The sequence below is a fragment of the Grus americana genome, chromosome 1 (genome assembly GCF_028858705.1).
Source record: "Grus americana isolate bGruAme1 chromosome 1, bGruAme1.mat, whole genome shotgun sequence".
Taxonomy (NCBI): Eukaryota; Metazoa; Chordata; class Aves; order Gruiformes; family Gruidae; genus Grus; species Grus americana.
In genome coordinates this window covers 14,312,306-14,329,370 of record NC_072852.1, presented here as the reverse complement: position 1 = coordinate 14,329,370, position 17,065 = coordinate 14,312,306, and the positions used below count along the sequence as shown (strand labels likewise).

General features: G+C 40.6%; 1 protein-coding gene across 1 annotated transcript in view; it reads left to right on the top strand.

Moving 5' to 3' along the window:
• RELN (reelin) overlaps positions 1-17,065 on the top strand; it is a 296,695-nt gene that overhangs the window by 230,785 nt on the left and 48,845 nt on the right. The window contains exons 30-38 of the mRNA XM_054839620.1: positions 43-250; positions 6,339-6,415; positions 7,912-8,070; positions 10,043-10,231; positions 10,469-10,742; positions 12,186-12,326; positions 12,422-12,599; positions 14,050-14,134; positions 16,720-16,902. Coding sequence (XP_054695595.1) covers positions 43-250; positions 6,339-6,415; positions 7,912-8,070; positions 10,043-10,231; positions 10,469-10,742; positions 12,186-12,326; positions 12,422-12,599; positions 14,050-14,134; positions 16,720-16,902 — 1,494 coding nt within the window. The remainder of the gene's footprint in view (positions 1-42; positions 251-6,338; positions 6,416-7,911; positions 8,071-10,042; positions 10,232-10,468; positions 10,743-12,185; positions 12,327-12,421; positions 12,600-14,049; positions 14,135-16,719; positions 16,903-17,065) is intronic.

Below are 17,065 nucleotides of genomic sequence, written 5' to 3'. Positions count from 1 at the left end.
AGTTTCACCAAAGCATTTCCCTTTTTTTCTTTTTCCTTGAAGCATCACATGGAACCTGTGTGTCTAATGTGCCTAATCACAGTGAGATGTTCGACAGGTTTGAGAGGAAGCTAAGCCCTCTCTGGTACAAAATAACGGGAGGTCAGGTTGGGACAGGCTGTGGCGTGCTCAGCGATGGAAAATCTCTGTACTTCAATGGACCTGGCAAAAGGGAGGCGAGGACTGTTCCCCTGGACACCACAAATATCAGGTCAATTGTCAGCGCTGCTTCTCACAATTGTCTGTATTCGTGTTGTCTCCTCTCCACTGTTACAAGTGTAGATGTAAGAAGGTGTGAAATGTTTTTCTGGTAATCACAATTTGTGTAAGAAATCTTAAAGCCAGAGAAATTACTTTTTTGTTCATTCTGGTGTACTACTTCCTTTTCTTGAGAGGGAAAATTTGGGTTAGAAATGGAATGGAATAGCAGCATAGAAAATACAAGCTGTTTGTCCTTCTGAGAAGATGGTTTGCATTGTTTTCTAGAAGGACAGGCAGAAGATGTGGTCTTGAGACTGCACAAAAGCTAAGACTGCCCACAGCTGGATAGAAAAACTCCCTTTCCACTGACTGCATTGAACTGCAGGCACGCCAATGGCGTAGCAATGAGCTGTTGTTTGCTTGCCAGATGTTGTGAATTAGTCCACTTGTCAGAAGTGCATAAAAATGCAATGTGAATTGTTTCTGTGTAGTCAAGAGGCTAACAAGCCTTCACCTCTCTCCCTGTTACCGCTGAATCGTGCTCCACTGATAGCAATTACCCCTTTTCTCTCAAATTGTCTAATTGATTAATGTAATTAGGATAAACAAAGGGCTGTTAATTCTAACCATTATTTAGCCTGGAGTTTGTTGCTGCTTTGTCCAGTCTCATGAGAGATTATGCACCTGAAACCTTGACCTCACTACAATTATATCAGTTAGCTTAATAAAAGATATTTCTCCTGACAAATAGTGCTCCACGAGTAAGTAATGCCGTGATTTGCTGCATTATTTAATTTGTGGGATCATTCAGCAAAGATTGGCCACAAATTGCTGCTACTACCCTCCAGCTCAGACAAGCGGTGTTCCTTAGGGCAGTATGGGTGCTGCGGGTTTGGGGAGATCCTTAGCTGCTCCCCGGCACTGAGCAGCACAGCAACACCTGACTTTCCTCTGTCCCCTGTGAGTCTGTTAAATTCTCCTCTGACCAATATGCAAATTATTTATATAATTATGTAAATTACTTAATAATTAAATTAATTAACTGTTTGACAAATATGCTTTGGACAAGTACATATTTGCACTGGAACTCTGGGAAAATCTGAACACTTCTTTTCTGTTCCACCATCCTTTTAAATCTCGAGTTAGTAATCCTGTGAAGCATAATATTGGAAGTAACCGCAGCATCAAGAAGTGTATGTTCAAATGTGTTTTTCTGAGTTATTCCTTCTTTCCTAGAGAAATCTTTTTATAAAAGAAAAGGATTTTCTTTAAGATTACTGTGAAAGCACTTTTAATGCCAGATATTCATATTTATAGCTTTCCATTTTTATAGAGTTTGAACTATTTAAAAAAAAAAAGAAGTTTTAAAATACTGAGCAATGCTCTTTCTTAACTTTTTTAATCTATCACTATTTCCATTTTGTATAAGAACATGGTCATCTGATGTCTCAAAACTGCACCAAGAATGTAAATGGCCAGAGGGGCACCTGATAAGAGCAACGAAGATCCCTCTTCTGAGCATGTGCTCACTATCTGAGCTGCTCTCCTGCTGCAACTGATCATTTTGCCAAAATAAACCAGCATTGAATTTTTTATAAGTATCACAGTGAGAAGCTTAACTTTCTTGAAAAAGTCAAGCTTGATGCCACATCCTTGGGCTGTTTGCTAGACAGAACAAAAGCACCGGTCACCTCAAACACAAATGGGACTAGTATTGATTTTTCAGTTTCTTCAGCCACACGTGTCCTCAATGGTAGGATCCATCTCATGCAGCTTGAGCAGAACATGGACTCCTTAGGCTACAGCAATTACCCCAGGCTGCTTTTATGTTCAAAGGAAAGAAATATGTACTTCAAAAGAGTAATGCAACTCATCCTAAAATAGGGTTAGCTAAGTCCAGTGCTTTGTCTTCTAGAAGCATGTATTGTTGTCATTAGTCATAAGGGAATCTGGGTTGATCATGTAAGACTTAGGCATCCAGCCTTCAGACACCTTGCTTAGAACAGGTGCATCCCACTTTAATGTTTGAGACCATCTGTAACTTTAACAGGGTCTTTTTTCCTAGTAGCAAAGGCAGACAAATTTTGTGAGAGTGTGAAGGGTTAACTGAAAGACCCATACCCTAAAAAGAAAATAATTCCTCAGCCTATAAATTTTTTCCATTATTGGAGCTAAAATTAATGTCACTTGAAAGCAGAGATTAGAGGGAGGCACTTTTTCCTGTTTTGGTATTACTTTTTGCATTCAGTAACGCTTTGCATAGAATTCGGTTATCTTATTAGGGGTCATCTTAGCCCCTGCACAGTTATCTTTTCTTTGTGCGTGAGGTTTTTGGTTGGAGGGTTTTGGTGACTGAGTAAATAGCAGGAAAATATGCCTTTAAAGACATACAGTTAGATATATGGATTGAGGGTTGTGAATAGGAAGGCTGAAACTCCTTCAGTAGATTGTAAAGCTTCTTATTTTTCAGGTTAATAGTGTTTTCTCAGACCTTTTAAGATCTTGTTTCATTAAATCAGGCATGGAAGAGCAAAAAATTGAAAAATATTGCAAGACATTAAAGTTTTATTTTCATTCTGAATTCCCATAGATCTGCCTATGCATATTCCCTATCATCTTGCTTCAGTTACACCTTTTTATGTAAAGTGTAAATTTTATGTAAAGAATGTAAAGAATTTTTGTTCTTTTTTGTAAGAAGTACAAAGACCCTTTTCCTCTTCACCCTTCTCTTCCCAGAGGAGTGGGCTCCACTGGGGCTTGGTGCTCCCAGTTCACTCTGCTCCAAAGGGATTAAGATTTGCCAGCCTGAGGTGTATGGTGCTGCTCAGGGAGCAGCCCAACAGGGCACTGCCAAACTCAGGTTTCATGCTAAAAGCATTTAAAACTAAAGCTTGCTCCCTGAAGCCAATGATTGTAAACAAGCACTTGATGTTTAGCATATACATTAAGTGCTATCATATAATCTTAGCTTCATTTGTCCTATTATCTCCTTATTCTTTTATAGGATTGACCACACTTTTTTCACAGACGTTAGGAGAATGTCCCATAGCACTAAGAGAGCTGTAGGTGTCAAAATTCATTTCACCCAGACCATTTGTTGCCCTACACTTCAGAATCACAGAATCACAGCATGGTAGGGGTTGGAAGGGACCTCTGGAGATCATCTAGTCCAACCCTCCTGCTAGAGCAGGATCACCTAGAGCAGGTTGCACAGGATGGCATCCAGGCGGGTTTTGAATATCTCCAGAGAAGGAGACTCCACAACCTCTCTGGGCAGCCTGTCCCAGTGCTCGGTCACCCTCACAGTAAAACTGTTTTTCCTCATATGCAGATGGAGCTTCCTGTGTTCCAGTTTGTGCCCATTGCCCCTTGTCCTGTCACTGGGCACCACTGAAAAGAGTCTGGCCCCTTCCTCTTGACATCCCCCCTTTAGATATTTATAAGCATTGATGAGATCCCCTCTCAGTCTTCTCTTCTCCAGGCTAAACAGATCCAGCTCTCTCAGCCTTTCCTCATCAGAGAGATGCTCCAGTCCCCTCATCATCTTTGTAGCCTTCCGCTGGACTCTCTCCAGTAGTTCCCTGTCTGGGGAGCTGAGAACTGGACACAAAACCCCCCTGGAGTCTCTCCATCCCTTCACTTTTGCATGGCCCAATGCACGAAAGTCACAATTTCACCAGCACTATTTCCATCCTCCTGGCTGACTATACAATACCTGGATGCATTTTGCTTACTGATGAGCTACTGCCTCCCATTTGGATGGCCTGTCCCTTATGACAATCTTCACTATCTGTTCAGTGAGAGCATTTGCACACAGTGCCTACCTGGCAGCTAGATAAAAACCACAGAACATATATATTTTTTTCCAAGCGGTGACATCTGGCTTGTTAGCTGACTTGGCTCTGGTCTGCATTCCAGACTCTGTTGCTAATGACTGTGCAACCATCCCAGAGAGCTGTTCTGGGTCAAACACTTACAGATCAGATGGGCTGATTCACCCTTCTGCAGAAAAGTGGGGGTTTTTGGTCTTTTGTTTCTGCTTTTTACATTTGGCAATCATAAAAGAGAATTTCATCATAGAATTGTAAATTCTTTCACCTCTGAGACCATTGTCTAGTGTTTTATTGCCTGAACACTGTCTCAGACAACAGAGCTGCAGCAAACAATAGGACCTACCTGGCTAAATAGTGTCATACTGTCATCCTGCCTGTTGTTGAGCTATCTATGGGGTTATATTATAGATGAGACAGATGAGTATATTCTGGCTTGTCTTAGTCCCTATGGATATACATAATATCTCACATAGGAGGTACCAATTTCAATAAGAGAACTGGAGTGCGGTTGGTTTTAGAATCAGAAGAGGATCATGACAAGGTGTATGTAGTGCTGGATGAGGGAAATTGGAGTCCTAGCCACATTATACTGTCTCTGGCTGTAGTCCTGTGGCTTGTCTGTGATTTTACTGATGTCACTACAAATTATGACCAAATCCCCTGAAGTGAAAAGAGTTATTCTTGTGGGGACTTATCTGAGTGGCAAATCAAGCCTTTTTTCTTCACACAGAGACCTTGAATTTTCACCTTGAAAATTAGTATTTAAAATAAAGAAGTTATCTATAAGCAGTAGAATTAATGAAGCCTGGTTTCCTTTAGATTTGTATTCTATTTTCCTCCAAAACCTCTGCTTGGCAATGACTCTGGCAATCTCTCCATATATGCTCTGTGAGGACACTCCCAGCACAAAGGACAAGCAGTTGCTTCCCAAAAACATCATATCAGCAAGTATTCCAATAGTCATAACACAACAGACAGGCATCATTCTAAGTCAAAAACTGGCTAGGAAACAAGGAGAATGGCATCACTGACTTTCGGCATGCAAAAGCTCGGCATGGGGACAAGTCCAGGTTCCCTGCTGTGTTCAGGCACTGTTTCAGGTGTGCAATGCAGAAAACCTGTGAAGAAAGCGTAAATGAGTGGGCAATGGCATTCTCAGTCACCTCAATGCACTTTGCATTAGTTACGACCAGGTAAGACTGAGACAAATGTTGAAGACATGCAGTGAAATTTGGTGAGTGAGCAGCAGGACATTAATTAAAACAAATTGCTGTTATATAGCACCATAGCACATATCTAAGAGGAAATATAAACTACTCTGATACCACAAAGTCACAATTTAAAATATCAGTTCAGCAAGGCTGCCAGGGGATCACTGTAGATTGGGGAAAAAAGTGACAACATTTTGGAGCACAAGGATAGGATAATTATTAAACATAGCTAGATAGAAATGTTCCAGGCTTAGCCAAAGTTCTGTCAATAAAGCCAGCAACACTGTCTCAAAGCGATGTTGCGGCTTTAGAAGGGTTGCAGAAAATGGTTATGGGAAAAATCAAGGACATGGAAAACCTTTCATTCAGAGAGACAGATGAAAAAGTTGCCATGGTTTACCGTGGAAAGGAGGAAGGGAAGGTAGGGAAGTGATAAAAGCACCAACTACAGGGAAGGTTGCAAGAAAGGCAGATCAAGAACATTTTTTTCCCCCTTCTCATGATGTGAGAACAAGAGGATGTTCAATGAAAACAAAATGCATAGGTTCAATATCAAAGGGTCTACTTCACAAAATGTCCCATGAGCTCTTTTCACTGAAAATTGTTTATATCAAGAATTTAAGGACAAAAAAGAGATTGGTGATTTAGTGAGGATATAATAATTTTACTAAAACTCTAATGTTGTATTTTAGAGCTTAAACCAATTTCCAGTTACAAGAGGTCAAGGTAAGATCTGATGTAAGGAGCACATTGGCCTGCTTTGGTGTTTTTGCATCTTTGTATGGAAGAAGGAACTGCTAAAATCTGCTACTCAGTCCAATGATAGATTTATTAGGCACAGGATCAATAAACCACATCACTTTCTTCTGTCTTGAGTCCTCCACTGTTTACTATGGCAATGCTTGATGTCACTGGGAACATTACCTAATCAATAAGCATGGAATAATGACCTAACTGAAAATGCCACATTAGTTAAAAGAGGAGAGTTATCCTGACTGATCTTGTGCTATCAGAAGATAATTACACTTCTCCTCTACCCTGATTTTTTTAACAGGTTAGTTCAATTTTATGTACAAATTGGAAGCAAGGCTATTGGTAACTCCTGCAACAGACCAAGAGCCAGGAATGAAGGTAAAGTCTCTTTTCCTTATAATAAGCTTTTTGTATTTTGAGTCTTCTAAAGTGGATTTGCCTTTTACTGCCTTTACAAAATCAAAAAGATTGTTTTATTTTTAACATAAATTGATTGCCTCTTCAGTTTTCATAAATGGTGCAGAAAACTATTTACTTTTATTATGCATTTGTATATATACTTATTTCCACTAAACCTAATGGTGATCCACCAATAGGAGTAAATTTGTTGTAGCTGTGATGGTTTAAGACAACATTTACAAGAGATGTAATAGCCTTTATTAGACTACTTGATAGTGTTGGAAAACAGGTAAATTTACAGCTACAGAGGACTTTCTTCACGTCTGAAATAAAAGGAATGGAATTCAAGTTCAGGATAAAGTGGGCAACCTCCACTTCTGACCTGAAGTAGAGTTGTGTGCCTGAAAACTTGTTCAGGTTCTCAACTGCACCAGTGGGTCTAACAAAAGATTGCCTTCCAACCCAAGCTCATGCATGATTTACCTGAAATGCAAAATTATAAAGTTGCAGCTGAAAATATATTTAGTCTAAAGAAATTCATCTCTCCCAGCTGTCTACTCTCTTATTTTACCCACATGCTTAGGGTTATTGGGGTGGGGGGATGATATTTGTGTTTGGGAAGGATCAGCAGAGTTTTGGGAGCAGATTCCCCATGTAAAGTTGTCTAGTTGCCTGAAGACAGATCAGACATCTAGTAGATAAGAAAACTTCATTTTTCTCTCAGTATAAGTCATTTAATATCAAGGGGCTGTTTCCTGATGTATGGCTTTTACATTGATACTGACACAGAACTGCCATCTTTCAGCACAGATTACACTGAGGGTTTGGTTCACTTCTCATTTGCACCAGTATAAGACACAGGAAAATCCATTCTCTTCGAACATACTCCAGTATAAAAGAGTTCTACAAGAAGAAATATACATAAGAAGTGCTTCTTTCTTTTATTATCCCTTGTGATGAGCTCATAAGTGACTTCACAATTCTGCTATGTCAGGGTATTTGACATACTATGTGTAAGATATAAAGACTATTTTAAATTATCTAAATATTACAATAATTAACTTCTAAGGATGCTGTGAGCTTGCATAGGCAGCATAAGCATTGTGAACTACCCATATCGGTAGCCCAGCTATCAGAATTACAACTTAGTGTCCCACACAAGTTGCAAGGATACCCAACATGAAATAAATACTGACTACATTAAGAAAGTCATGTTATTCCTATGGTTTCTGTGGTACAATCATTAGTTTCACTGAGGTTGCAAAAGATTTGATCCTTTGAGTTTGGTGAACATGAGCACTATAATGTGTGGCAGCTGGTGAGGCCACATCACCTTTGCAGTACGACTTTGTCCAGGAGATGCCAAAAGCAATGTGCACTGGACAGGGGTTGGCAACTCCTGAGTACAGACTGAAGACTTGCCCCACTTTGCTCTGTACAGTCAGACTAACTTCCTTCCTTAATTCTAAATACAGGGCTTGTCGTTCAATACACAAATGACAACGGGATCACCTGGCATTTGCTACGAGAACTGGACTTCATGTCATACCTGGAACCCCAGGTTGTTTCGATAGACTTACCTCGGGATGCCAAAACCCCCGCCACTGCTTTCCGCTGGTGGCAGCCACAACATGGTAAGCATCGCTGTCCTAAAAATTCATTAAGCAGCTTTACACAACCTACATGTCAATGCTTCTCAGCGTGACCATGTTCTGCAGGAACCGCAGCTTACCAAAAGTACACTATGGTCAACAGTTTGGGTGCTGCTAGAGCATATTTAGGCTTTTCTCTGTCACACTACAGACGTGATTTACTTTTATAGCACCAAGAAACATAGTGGGCTTAAGAGTAAAATTGCTTAAGAGCTAAGTTTAAACCAAAGATGCTGAGAGATAACAGAGAGGAGGGGAAAAAATATTACAGAGAAAAGCCTAAATAAGATTAGAGGATTTACCTTAGTATAGAGTGACCTGGAAAAATGTCTTACACATTTTATATAATTTTTTTCTCTGTTTTCAAAGAGAAGACATAACTTGGCCTGGAATCTGCCTACCAGGTGGCACCCATCTCACTATTTTAATATCTCCACACTCCAAAACAGGGCCTCTGACCCCTGTCATTTCTGGTGTCCCGGCACCCTGCTCCCCTGCCTTCTGCTGCACCTCCAAAGCTCACTCAGCCACTTCCCACATCCTCAGCTGAAAGTAAAACCCTGGTGCTGACTGATACCTACAGCTGCTGTGAGACCTCCCGCCTTGCACAGGGGCACATTACCACTATTAAAAGTGTCCTGATTGTTTCACCTTTGTGCAAGGCAGCAGCTCCTGGATCCCTTCAGGAAATATAAGGTGATATTCAGACATATAGCAAAGTATATTTTAACAGCAATTCCCTGGGGAGAAAAGCACACAGCTTACATTCAGGTAATTATGGTATGCAGCTTCTTGGATACCATTTATCATTTTGATGGCTGGTTTTTTTATTCGTACATTTTCTTACAATGTATGTGCTGGAGTTAATCGTCCTCACTAGGCAAGAGAGCAGGCAAGGCAAGAGGGATGTGATTTGGTTAGGAAACCAGTTCATTGGGGAAAAATTGTGAGCAGCAACTGGTGCACCACAGACCATCGTTCTGCCACAATCGTTTGCCCTGGTGAGTGGTGCAATGTCAGACCTGTTGCTCTCTACCTGTCTCCTGCTCATGGCTGCTGGCTCTGGGTGCACCTGGAGGACATCTGTCCCTGCCAAGAGCGGTTACTCTAAGACCACCCGATGGCAGTCCTGTGGCTCCTAGTATGAGGGAGAGTTTATGACTGGAGGTTGAAATACCATCTTCCATAGCAGCACCCATAGGTGACAACCACTTCTCATTACAGATATTAGCTCCTTAGTAGACTGTCCTCTGTCTGCCATAACTCAGTGCAGAGTGGCCCTATCAGCCATGACCCAGGTTCCTCATGGTGGCAAGACAAAAGTCCTGGCACATCACTGCGAGCTCCTGATTTATTGTCAAGACTTTCCTTCTTCTCCTGTGAGAATATGACAGTGATTGTACAGTAAGATGGCATTTCAACATGCCAATAGGAAGGTGAACTGAAATGAAGGACTGGAGAAGATGGTGAACTGAGATGCCTCTAGGCTGGCGAGCAAGAGAAGAGGTTTCCAGGAAGGACAGCACTTCAGTGAATCACATCTATATCAAGAGCCTTCAGCATTTTCCTTTGTGTGCTGTCCTCTTCCATACAAAATATACTTTGGGAACTAGACAGAGGCCTTTCTGATTTAGCTGTGGGGAGTGACAGGAAGGTTGTGACTCATAAAATGAAAATCTCCAATCTTGGGGCTCAGGGAGCATCTCATTCAAACACAGGGAGAGCGTATGATGATGAAGGCACTGAAGCCTGAGAAATGACGAGGGAAATACTTGTGTTTATCTGAAATGGAAACATACTCTAGAGTCCACGTTCATCCTTGAGCAATGTTTTAGTCTTGTTTAACAGTGCTCAATCTACGTGACTGAGCACTGCTCACTGGGTGAACACAGGATGTGGGCATGAAAAATAACTAACAGGGACCCCACTAACCTGCCCATTCTGCTTTTTATAGGGAAACATTCAGCTCAGTGGGCTTTGGATGATGTCCTTATAGGGATGAATGACAGCTCTCAGACTGGCTTCCAGGATAAATTTGATGGAACTGTTGATTTACAAGCAAGCTGGTACAGAATACAAGGAGGTCAAGTAGACATCGACTGCCTGTCTATGGATACAGCTCTGATGTTCAGTGAAGACATTGGTATGTGTCACCAAATATCGCTACATTTCTATCCACCTGTTTTATAAATGTATTTTATGTATGGGTCAAGTCTTTACAAGATGGGAGGTATACACAAATTCAAGTATATAGTAATCTGCAGGGAAGAGAAGGCTGAAAAAAAGGTGAAAATACAGATAACAAATTTGAATGACAGTACTGAAAGCTTATGCATAAGATATACTTTTTCTTTTTTGTGTGTGTGTTCTCTTTTCTTAGGAAAACCTCGTTATGCTGAGACTTGGGACTTCCATGTATCAGCCTCCACTTTCTTGCAATTTGAGCTGAGCATGGGTTGCAGCAAGCCATATAGTAATTCCCATAGCATTCACCTGCAGTATTCTTTAAACAACGGGAGAGACTGGCACCTGGTGAGAGAGGAGTGCGTCCCTCCAACCATCGGCTGTCAGCACTACACTGAGAGCTCCATCTACACTTCAGAAAGATTCCAAAACTGGAAGAGAGTTACGGTCTACCTCCCACCCTCAACCAAGTAAGCACTGCTCTTCTGGCTGTTTGGTATGATATAGATTTTGCTGATCTAATTTGAGCAAACATCCCCCAGCTTGGGAATTTTCTGCATGTCTTTTAAATTATTAAATGTGTGTTGTCACGCCATTGGAATTTTAAATTTCACTTCAAAATATTTCATCAGATATAATGTGAACTGCAGGAACTCAAGGAAGTGACAACTTTGGATGAGTGAATTCTTAAATCTTGCCTATATGTACAACAGCAAGAACAGGAACGCTAAACCAAGTTTTTCTAACACTTACCCAAGAAGAAGCAAGAACTAATGCACTGACCCATCCTTTCATATAAAAGTATTTTCTGTCATTGTATATAAGTTGTCATCCAACAATTTGGCATGTTAGTCATGGCATTCAGCAAGTCAAAACACATGTTACTGGATGTGCCACCTCCACCCTTTTGACTGGGAGGGGAGTTCTGCCTGCCTCCTAGTGATATCGCATGGTTGTAGATGGACGTGGCAGATATGCTGGCATCCGTCTCTCTGAATAAAGCCATGCTCTGGTTTAGAAATAACAGATGACGATAATATGGCTTGCCATCATTCTGAATAATTCTGTAATACTTCCAAGCACCCTACACATTATCTCTGTCAATTTCACCACCCAGAAAATACAGTGGTAAAAATGGTCACACAGTAAATTAACAGGGACTAGGGTTCATATCTTGGTTTCTAATGCCATAGTTCACTCCAGAAGACCACGCATCTTCTTCCAAAGAATCTTCTTCACACATATAATGATATTCTCATCTGTCAAAGTCAAAGAGCAATTCTCTGTGTGTTGTTCCCGGATCAGCTCCTCAGCACTTTTCCTGCCTGAACAAATGCAGAATGATCTAACCCATAACATCTTGATAGATTTTTTTTTTTCCAGAATACTTTGCTCAGCTGAGGATAACAAGCCAGTCAGCAATTACAGCAGTGTGTATGCATGTTTGTACATATATAGTCATGCATTGTTGCACATATGTATACAAACGTATGTAATTGTTGTTTTTTCTTTACATGATGCTTAGTATAAATGAACTTTCTTTATTTCTTAGTTTATTGAAGCAATTATATTGTTTTAACTCTGCTAGCAACATGTGGAGCTGTCAAATGCTAATGTAGCTAATAGTTTCTGCTTAACCACTTTGCTGACCAGTAAGAGTTGCAGCAATGCTGACTTTCTTGTTTTTCACTTTGGGCACCTTCCTTTAAAGTCTGCTGGAATTTTGCCTAAAAACTACCCTGAGAAATTGAAACTTCCTATCTCAACTGGAATATGAGTTTTTCCCCAAATACAGAATCATGCTTATTAATATGCTTTTGTTCTTCTGAAGTCTTTGGGATTTTCTTTATTATTTAGCAGTTTACAGAGCAGACACTTTGATGACCGAAATACATTCATTCTCTTTTTTCTAGCTCTCCCAGAACACGGTTCAGATGGATTCAGTACAACTATGCTTCTGGTGTTGATGCTTGGGCTATTGATAATGTGGTCCTGGCTACAGGTTGCCCCTGGATGTGCTCAGGCCATGGCGTCTGTGATGCAGGTCGTTGTGTGTAAGTAGCAACCTGCTTAACCTGCTTCATAGAAAGGATACTGTGTTTTATCTAGGCCAGATGGATAACACCTTTTCCTCCCAATTTGTTGCTAGGTGTGACAGAGGCTTTGGTGGTCCGTACTGTGTCCCTGTCATTCCTCTGCCGTCTGTCCTGAAGGATGATTTCAATGGTAACTTGCATCCAGACCTTTGGCCTGAGGTCTACGGTGCTGAGAGGGGAAACCTGAATGGTGACACCATCAAGTCTGGAACAGCTCTCATTTTTAAAGGGGTCAGAGATTACTTACATTGAAAAAAATAATAGAAACAGTAGAGTTAAAATCAGAAAGTAATTTTTTTGTTGTTTCTCCCCATATGTTTATGTCAAAGTCTTTAGGGTAGAATTTGACATCTTATTTTTCTTGTCTTTTCCTGCCCTAAATATGCACCATGTTTGTCACAGTTGGTTTTTATGAACAAATGGGTTTCATCTGTTTGTTGGCTATTACTTTCATTTGTGGTATAAATTCCTCCTTAACCACCAAAGGAAAAGAATTAAACTCTGCAGCTGAGATTCTTGAGGCCAAATGAGTGATTTGGAAATATGGTACACATTACAATCAATGGGGTTTGAGTGTTGAAATCTCCTGATCGGCTTTTGAGTATTTTCAATAGTACAAATTAGTCAGCACTGTAGTCTATGTAATCAGTCTTTAAGTAGTTAGCCTGTGTTTTACTTAATTCTATCATTTTGACGTTTTCTAGCTCTTTAAGTAATTTTTTGTAAATTACACATTTAAAAAGGCCAGGAAACATATTTTCTGAACTTCTCGATTCTTCAACAAAACACATGAATAGAAAGACTTTTGTTCACATAAGCACACAAATTTTAAGCTCACACCTGAATATTCTTTTGACACTGTGAATTCAGGTGCCCCAAAAAAGCAAAGTTTAATAACTTTGGGTGTAGAAATTAACTCTTTAGAAATAGTTCTTTGCAAAACCTTGACTCCAGTTTAGCCTCTTTAGATCATCTGAATTACAAACCACAGGATGTGAATTGTCTAAAACTTGAATTGGTTGTTCCTGCAGGTGGTTCCCCTGTGGAAAAGGGTCTGAGAAAGAGGGAAGCTCTGAGAGGTGGTTTGCCAGATCTCCACAGAACGGGGACCAGCTCTGGCCCCAAAATCCACAAAACATTGAGCTCATCTATAGAGATGGACCTTAGGGGTCACTATGAGTTTCCTGTCTGCTCCCTTTCCTTACTGCTCTAAGTCAAGAGGTTGCCCCAGAAGAGGATATTTGTACAAAATATTTTTTGAGGCACAGAAAAGAGCTCCTAGAGAGGAGTCTTCCTGCCTGGAAATTAGGGTTCTTGGCTACTATACAATTTGCCTCAAAAATGAGTATACTAGCTTGGCCTCAATGTCTGAGTAAGTCAGTGCTTGCAGATCAGATCCCATCCCAGTGGTTCAGAGCATGAACTGAATGAGCTGTACCTGATCATGTAGCTGTGCCTCTGGTGGTGACACACACCCTTATCCAGCCCTTTCATTACTATGGCTCACTTTGCCAAGGCTGTCACTGTCCCCTTTCTTTGCCTGGGAGACGGTGTGGGACAGAGAACTACCTCTCTCACTGCCACCGGCAGTCAGTGACAGACAACATCCAGACAATAGTAACCTGCAGAGCATCTTCGATAATGGAAACTAAGATTCACACTATATGTTCTGTATTTACAGGAAGGACTGAGAATGCTTGTTTCAAGAGATCTAGATTGCACTAATACCGTGTACATCCAGTTTTCATTTAAATTTATTGCCAAAGGTAAGATCACTGTTGATTTCCTACCACTTCTCTAGCTTTTTTCATACATAGTAGCATCACAGAAAAGAATATGGATTTACATTTTCATCTTCAGTGTGCACGATCATCAGTTTTGTTAGATAATACAGGAACTTGTTTGAGATTCTGCATTATTCCTACCTTGCTACCAGCCTACGTGGTAAAAGCGTGAACTGTGGTGGTATCAAAAACAGCAAAGCTAGTACAGTCTTTGAGCAAAAGAGAAACAAAATAGCTCAAGATTTTTAGAGATTTTGCACTATGTTGGAGAAAAATTAATTTGTCAGTTTTTGCAGTCATAAAATGGTGCCTATAGTAGGTTACTTAAGGGACAGATAAGGAACTACAGAGTTTTTCATTTTCAAGCTTCAGTCCACCGCATTAAAAGCTCTTACCGTTTTGCTTCCTAGTAGGTATCATAGAGATGACTAAAACCCCATAATTCTATTTAATTGTGTATGAAGAATAGTCAGACTTCGCAAGCCAAGTTTACAAGTTGGTGTAACAAGCTTGAGACAGTTTCTCTAGTACAAGCACGATGAAGCCAATGATTCAGTCTCACCCTGCTCCAAGCCCCTGCCATCTCTGGCCTTGCAAAATAATTTATCCCACTTAGGAGTGACATGGTGTAGAATCACTAACCTGATTGAGCATTTGAGTCACTCCCATGCAGTCTCAGAATTTTTTCCCAGCATTGTTTGTAGAACCAGCACTTCAAAGCTAAACTCTCAATATGCAAAAAAACCCTCTCCCTTTGATAGGGAGGATGTTCATAGCTTCTGCAGGAACCTCGGTACTGTGGGACCAGACCCTAACTGACATGCCATTTGCCAAAGAACAGTGTGAAAATAGTTTTGGACCACCTTTTTCTTCCTAAATAAATATCTTAGCCAAATCTCTGTATGGGCAAGTAAAAATGTAGCGCGCTCTGAATTAAGTTTGATTCCCTTCAATAGGCATTTAATCATATATATTTTGCTATTTATTACTATTGTATAAGTGCTTTATGGAAAAGGGAGCAGCCAAAAACATAATATGCCCCAAAACAATAACATGCCAAATACTTCATGTTTAAAAGCAAAGTCTTTGTGAAGACTTCTTTTACAAAACTATGCCTTGGAAATATTTCCACATATGATCCTTGCCAAAATATTAAAAACCATGATGAGTAAAAATATCATTCTGGAAGGCAGGAATAGCCAAAGGCTCAAGGCTGGATTTTGATACTTGACCCACAAGAGGTAAAGCAGTGCAACTCCAGGAGAAATCTTTTCTCATTAAATCTATATGGCTTGCTAGCCCTAGGCCTGGATTCAGGACTTAGTCACAAGAAGCTCCCTCATGTTGAATGCAAATTAATATAGCTGGGCACATCTCAGCTGTAAGCATTAAGAACGGTGTGTTGTTTGCTGTTAATTGCCACAGATAAGCTGAAATCAGCTCCTGACTGCAAATGTCTCCTGCTCTGTTCCACATGTGGCAGTTGAAGAGGGACTTTGCACTGGAGCAGAGTGGAGCAGGAGCGTGCACATCAGGCACTTTGGCTTCAGCAAATTTGGTTAATTTAAGAATAGAACATGGGAGAAACTTGCACAGGAACGCAGAGTGAGGCAGGGATGAAGAAACCATTTCTTAGTCCTTTTCTGCTGCCAGTTCCTGCCCTCAGATGGAGTTTTGGGGGATGTGCCATCACTGTGCCACACTATGAAGGGAGTAGAGAGTGTAAATTTGTCTGAGTGAGAACTCATCTCAGAGATAGCATCGCTCAGGCACTGATGGTGCTGGTCAGCAAGTCAGGCACGGGCCAAACATACTCTGGGGACTGAGCTTTTGCAGGGTAGCCAGCATCAAGTGCAAGTGCTGGGCTCTAAACAGCATATGTTAATACACAGTGCTGTATAGAGCCTTTATTGACTTTTTAAAGCCTTAAGTAAAAAAAGGAGGAGCTGGGAGTTGGAAAAAGTGAATTTTACTCTCAGTTCCAGCATTGATTTTTAGTCCCAGTTTAAAGCACAGAATATTGTGATGTTGTGGTTAATACAAGCTAATAAAGAGCCTCAGTACTTTACATCAATTGTATGATTTCTGGGCATGAATATGCTCGTATTGGTGTCTGCAGTCAGAGCCACGGACTAGAAGTTTGTGAGGATAAGGACTGTGTCTTTATCTGTGGGTGATGATAACGTCCGGTACCTGGGAACAGCAAGCAAATAAATACTGCATTACTGAAAAATGTCTGTGGTAGGAGGAGCTGGTTTGTTCTAATCTAAAAGAATTATAACACTGAGATATCATCTCATCTAAGTAAATTAACTGTGACTGTACATATAATGAACAGCAATGTAAATTTAGCCCCTAAATCATTGGCATTTTGCAGACAGACAAGCAAGGGAAAGCACAGGAAGATGTATATGCATAATACACATATAACCTCTCAACAGCTTAAGTTGTTGTTAAAGCAAGCCCATACTCTGTAATAGATGTCAAAGTAACCTAATTGTATTTACACTTAGTGCTTCTTAAAACCAGATTATAATGAATGTAAATGCATGTCCTCTCTGCTCCAGGCACCCCCGAGAGATCTCATTCCATCCTGCTGCAATATTCTGTCAACGGTGGCATCACTTGGCACCTGATAGATGAGTTTTACTTCACGCAGACTACAGATGTCCTCTTTATTAACGTTCCTCTGCCCTACGCAGCCCAAAGCAATGCGACACGGTTCAGGCTCTGGCAACCTTACAACAACGGTAAGGAAGAGACACCCATGGGACTCCAGGTCCAGACTTGTACAGCTCAGCATCAGTAAGAGGCTAGATTTTTTTAACTCAACAAGAATAGAGACTCTTAAATCTTGTTTCCTTAAATTTCAAGTTCTTCAATTAAAATTGTAACAGAATTATATTTACTGTT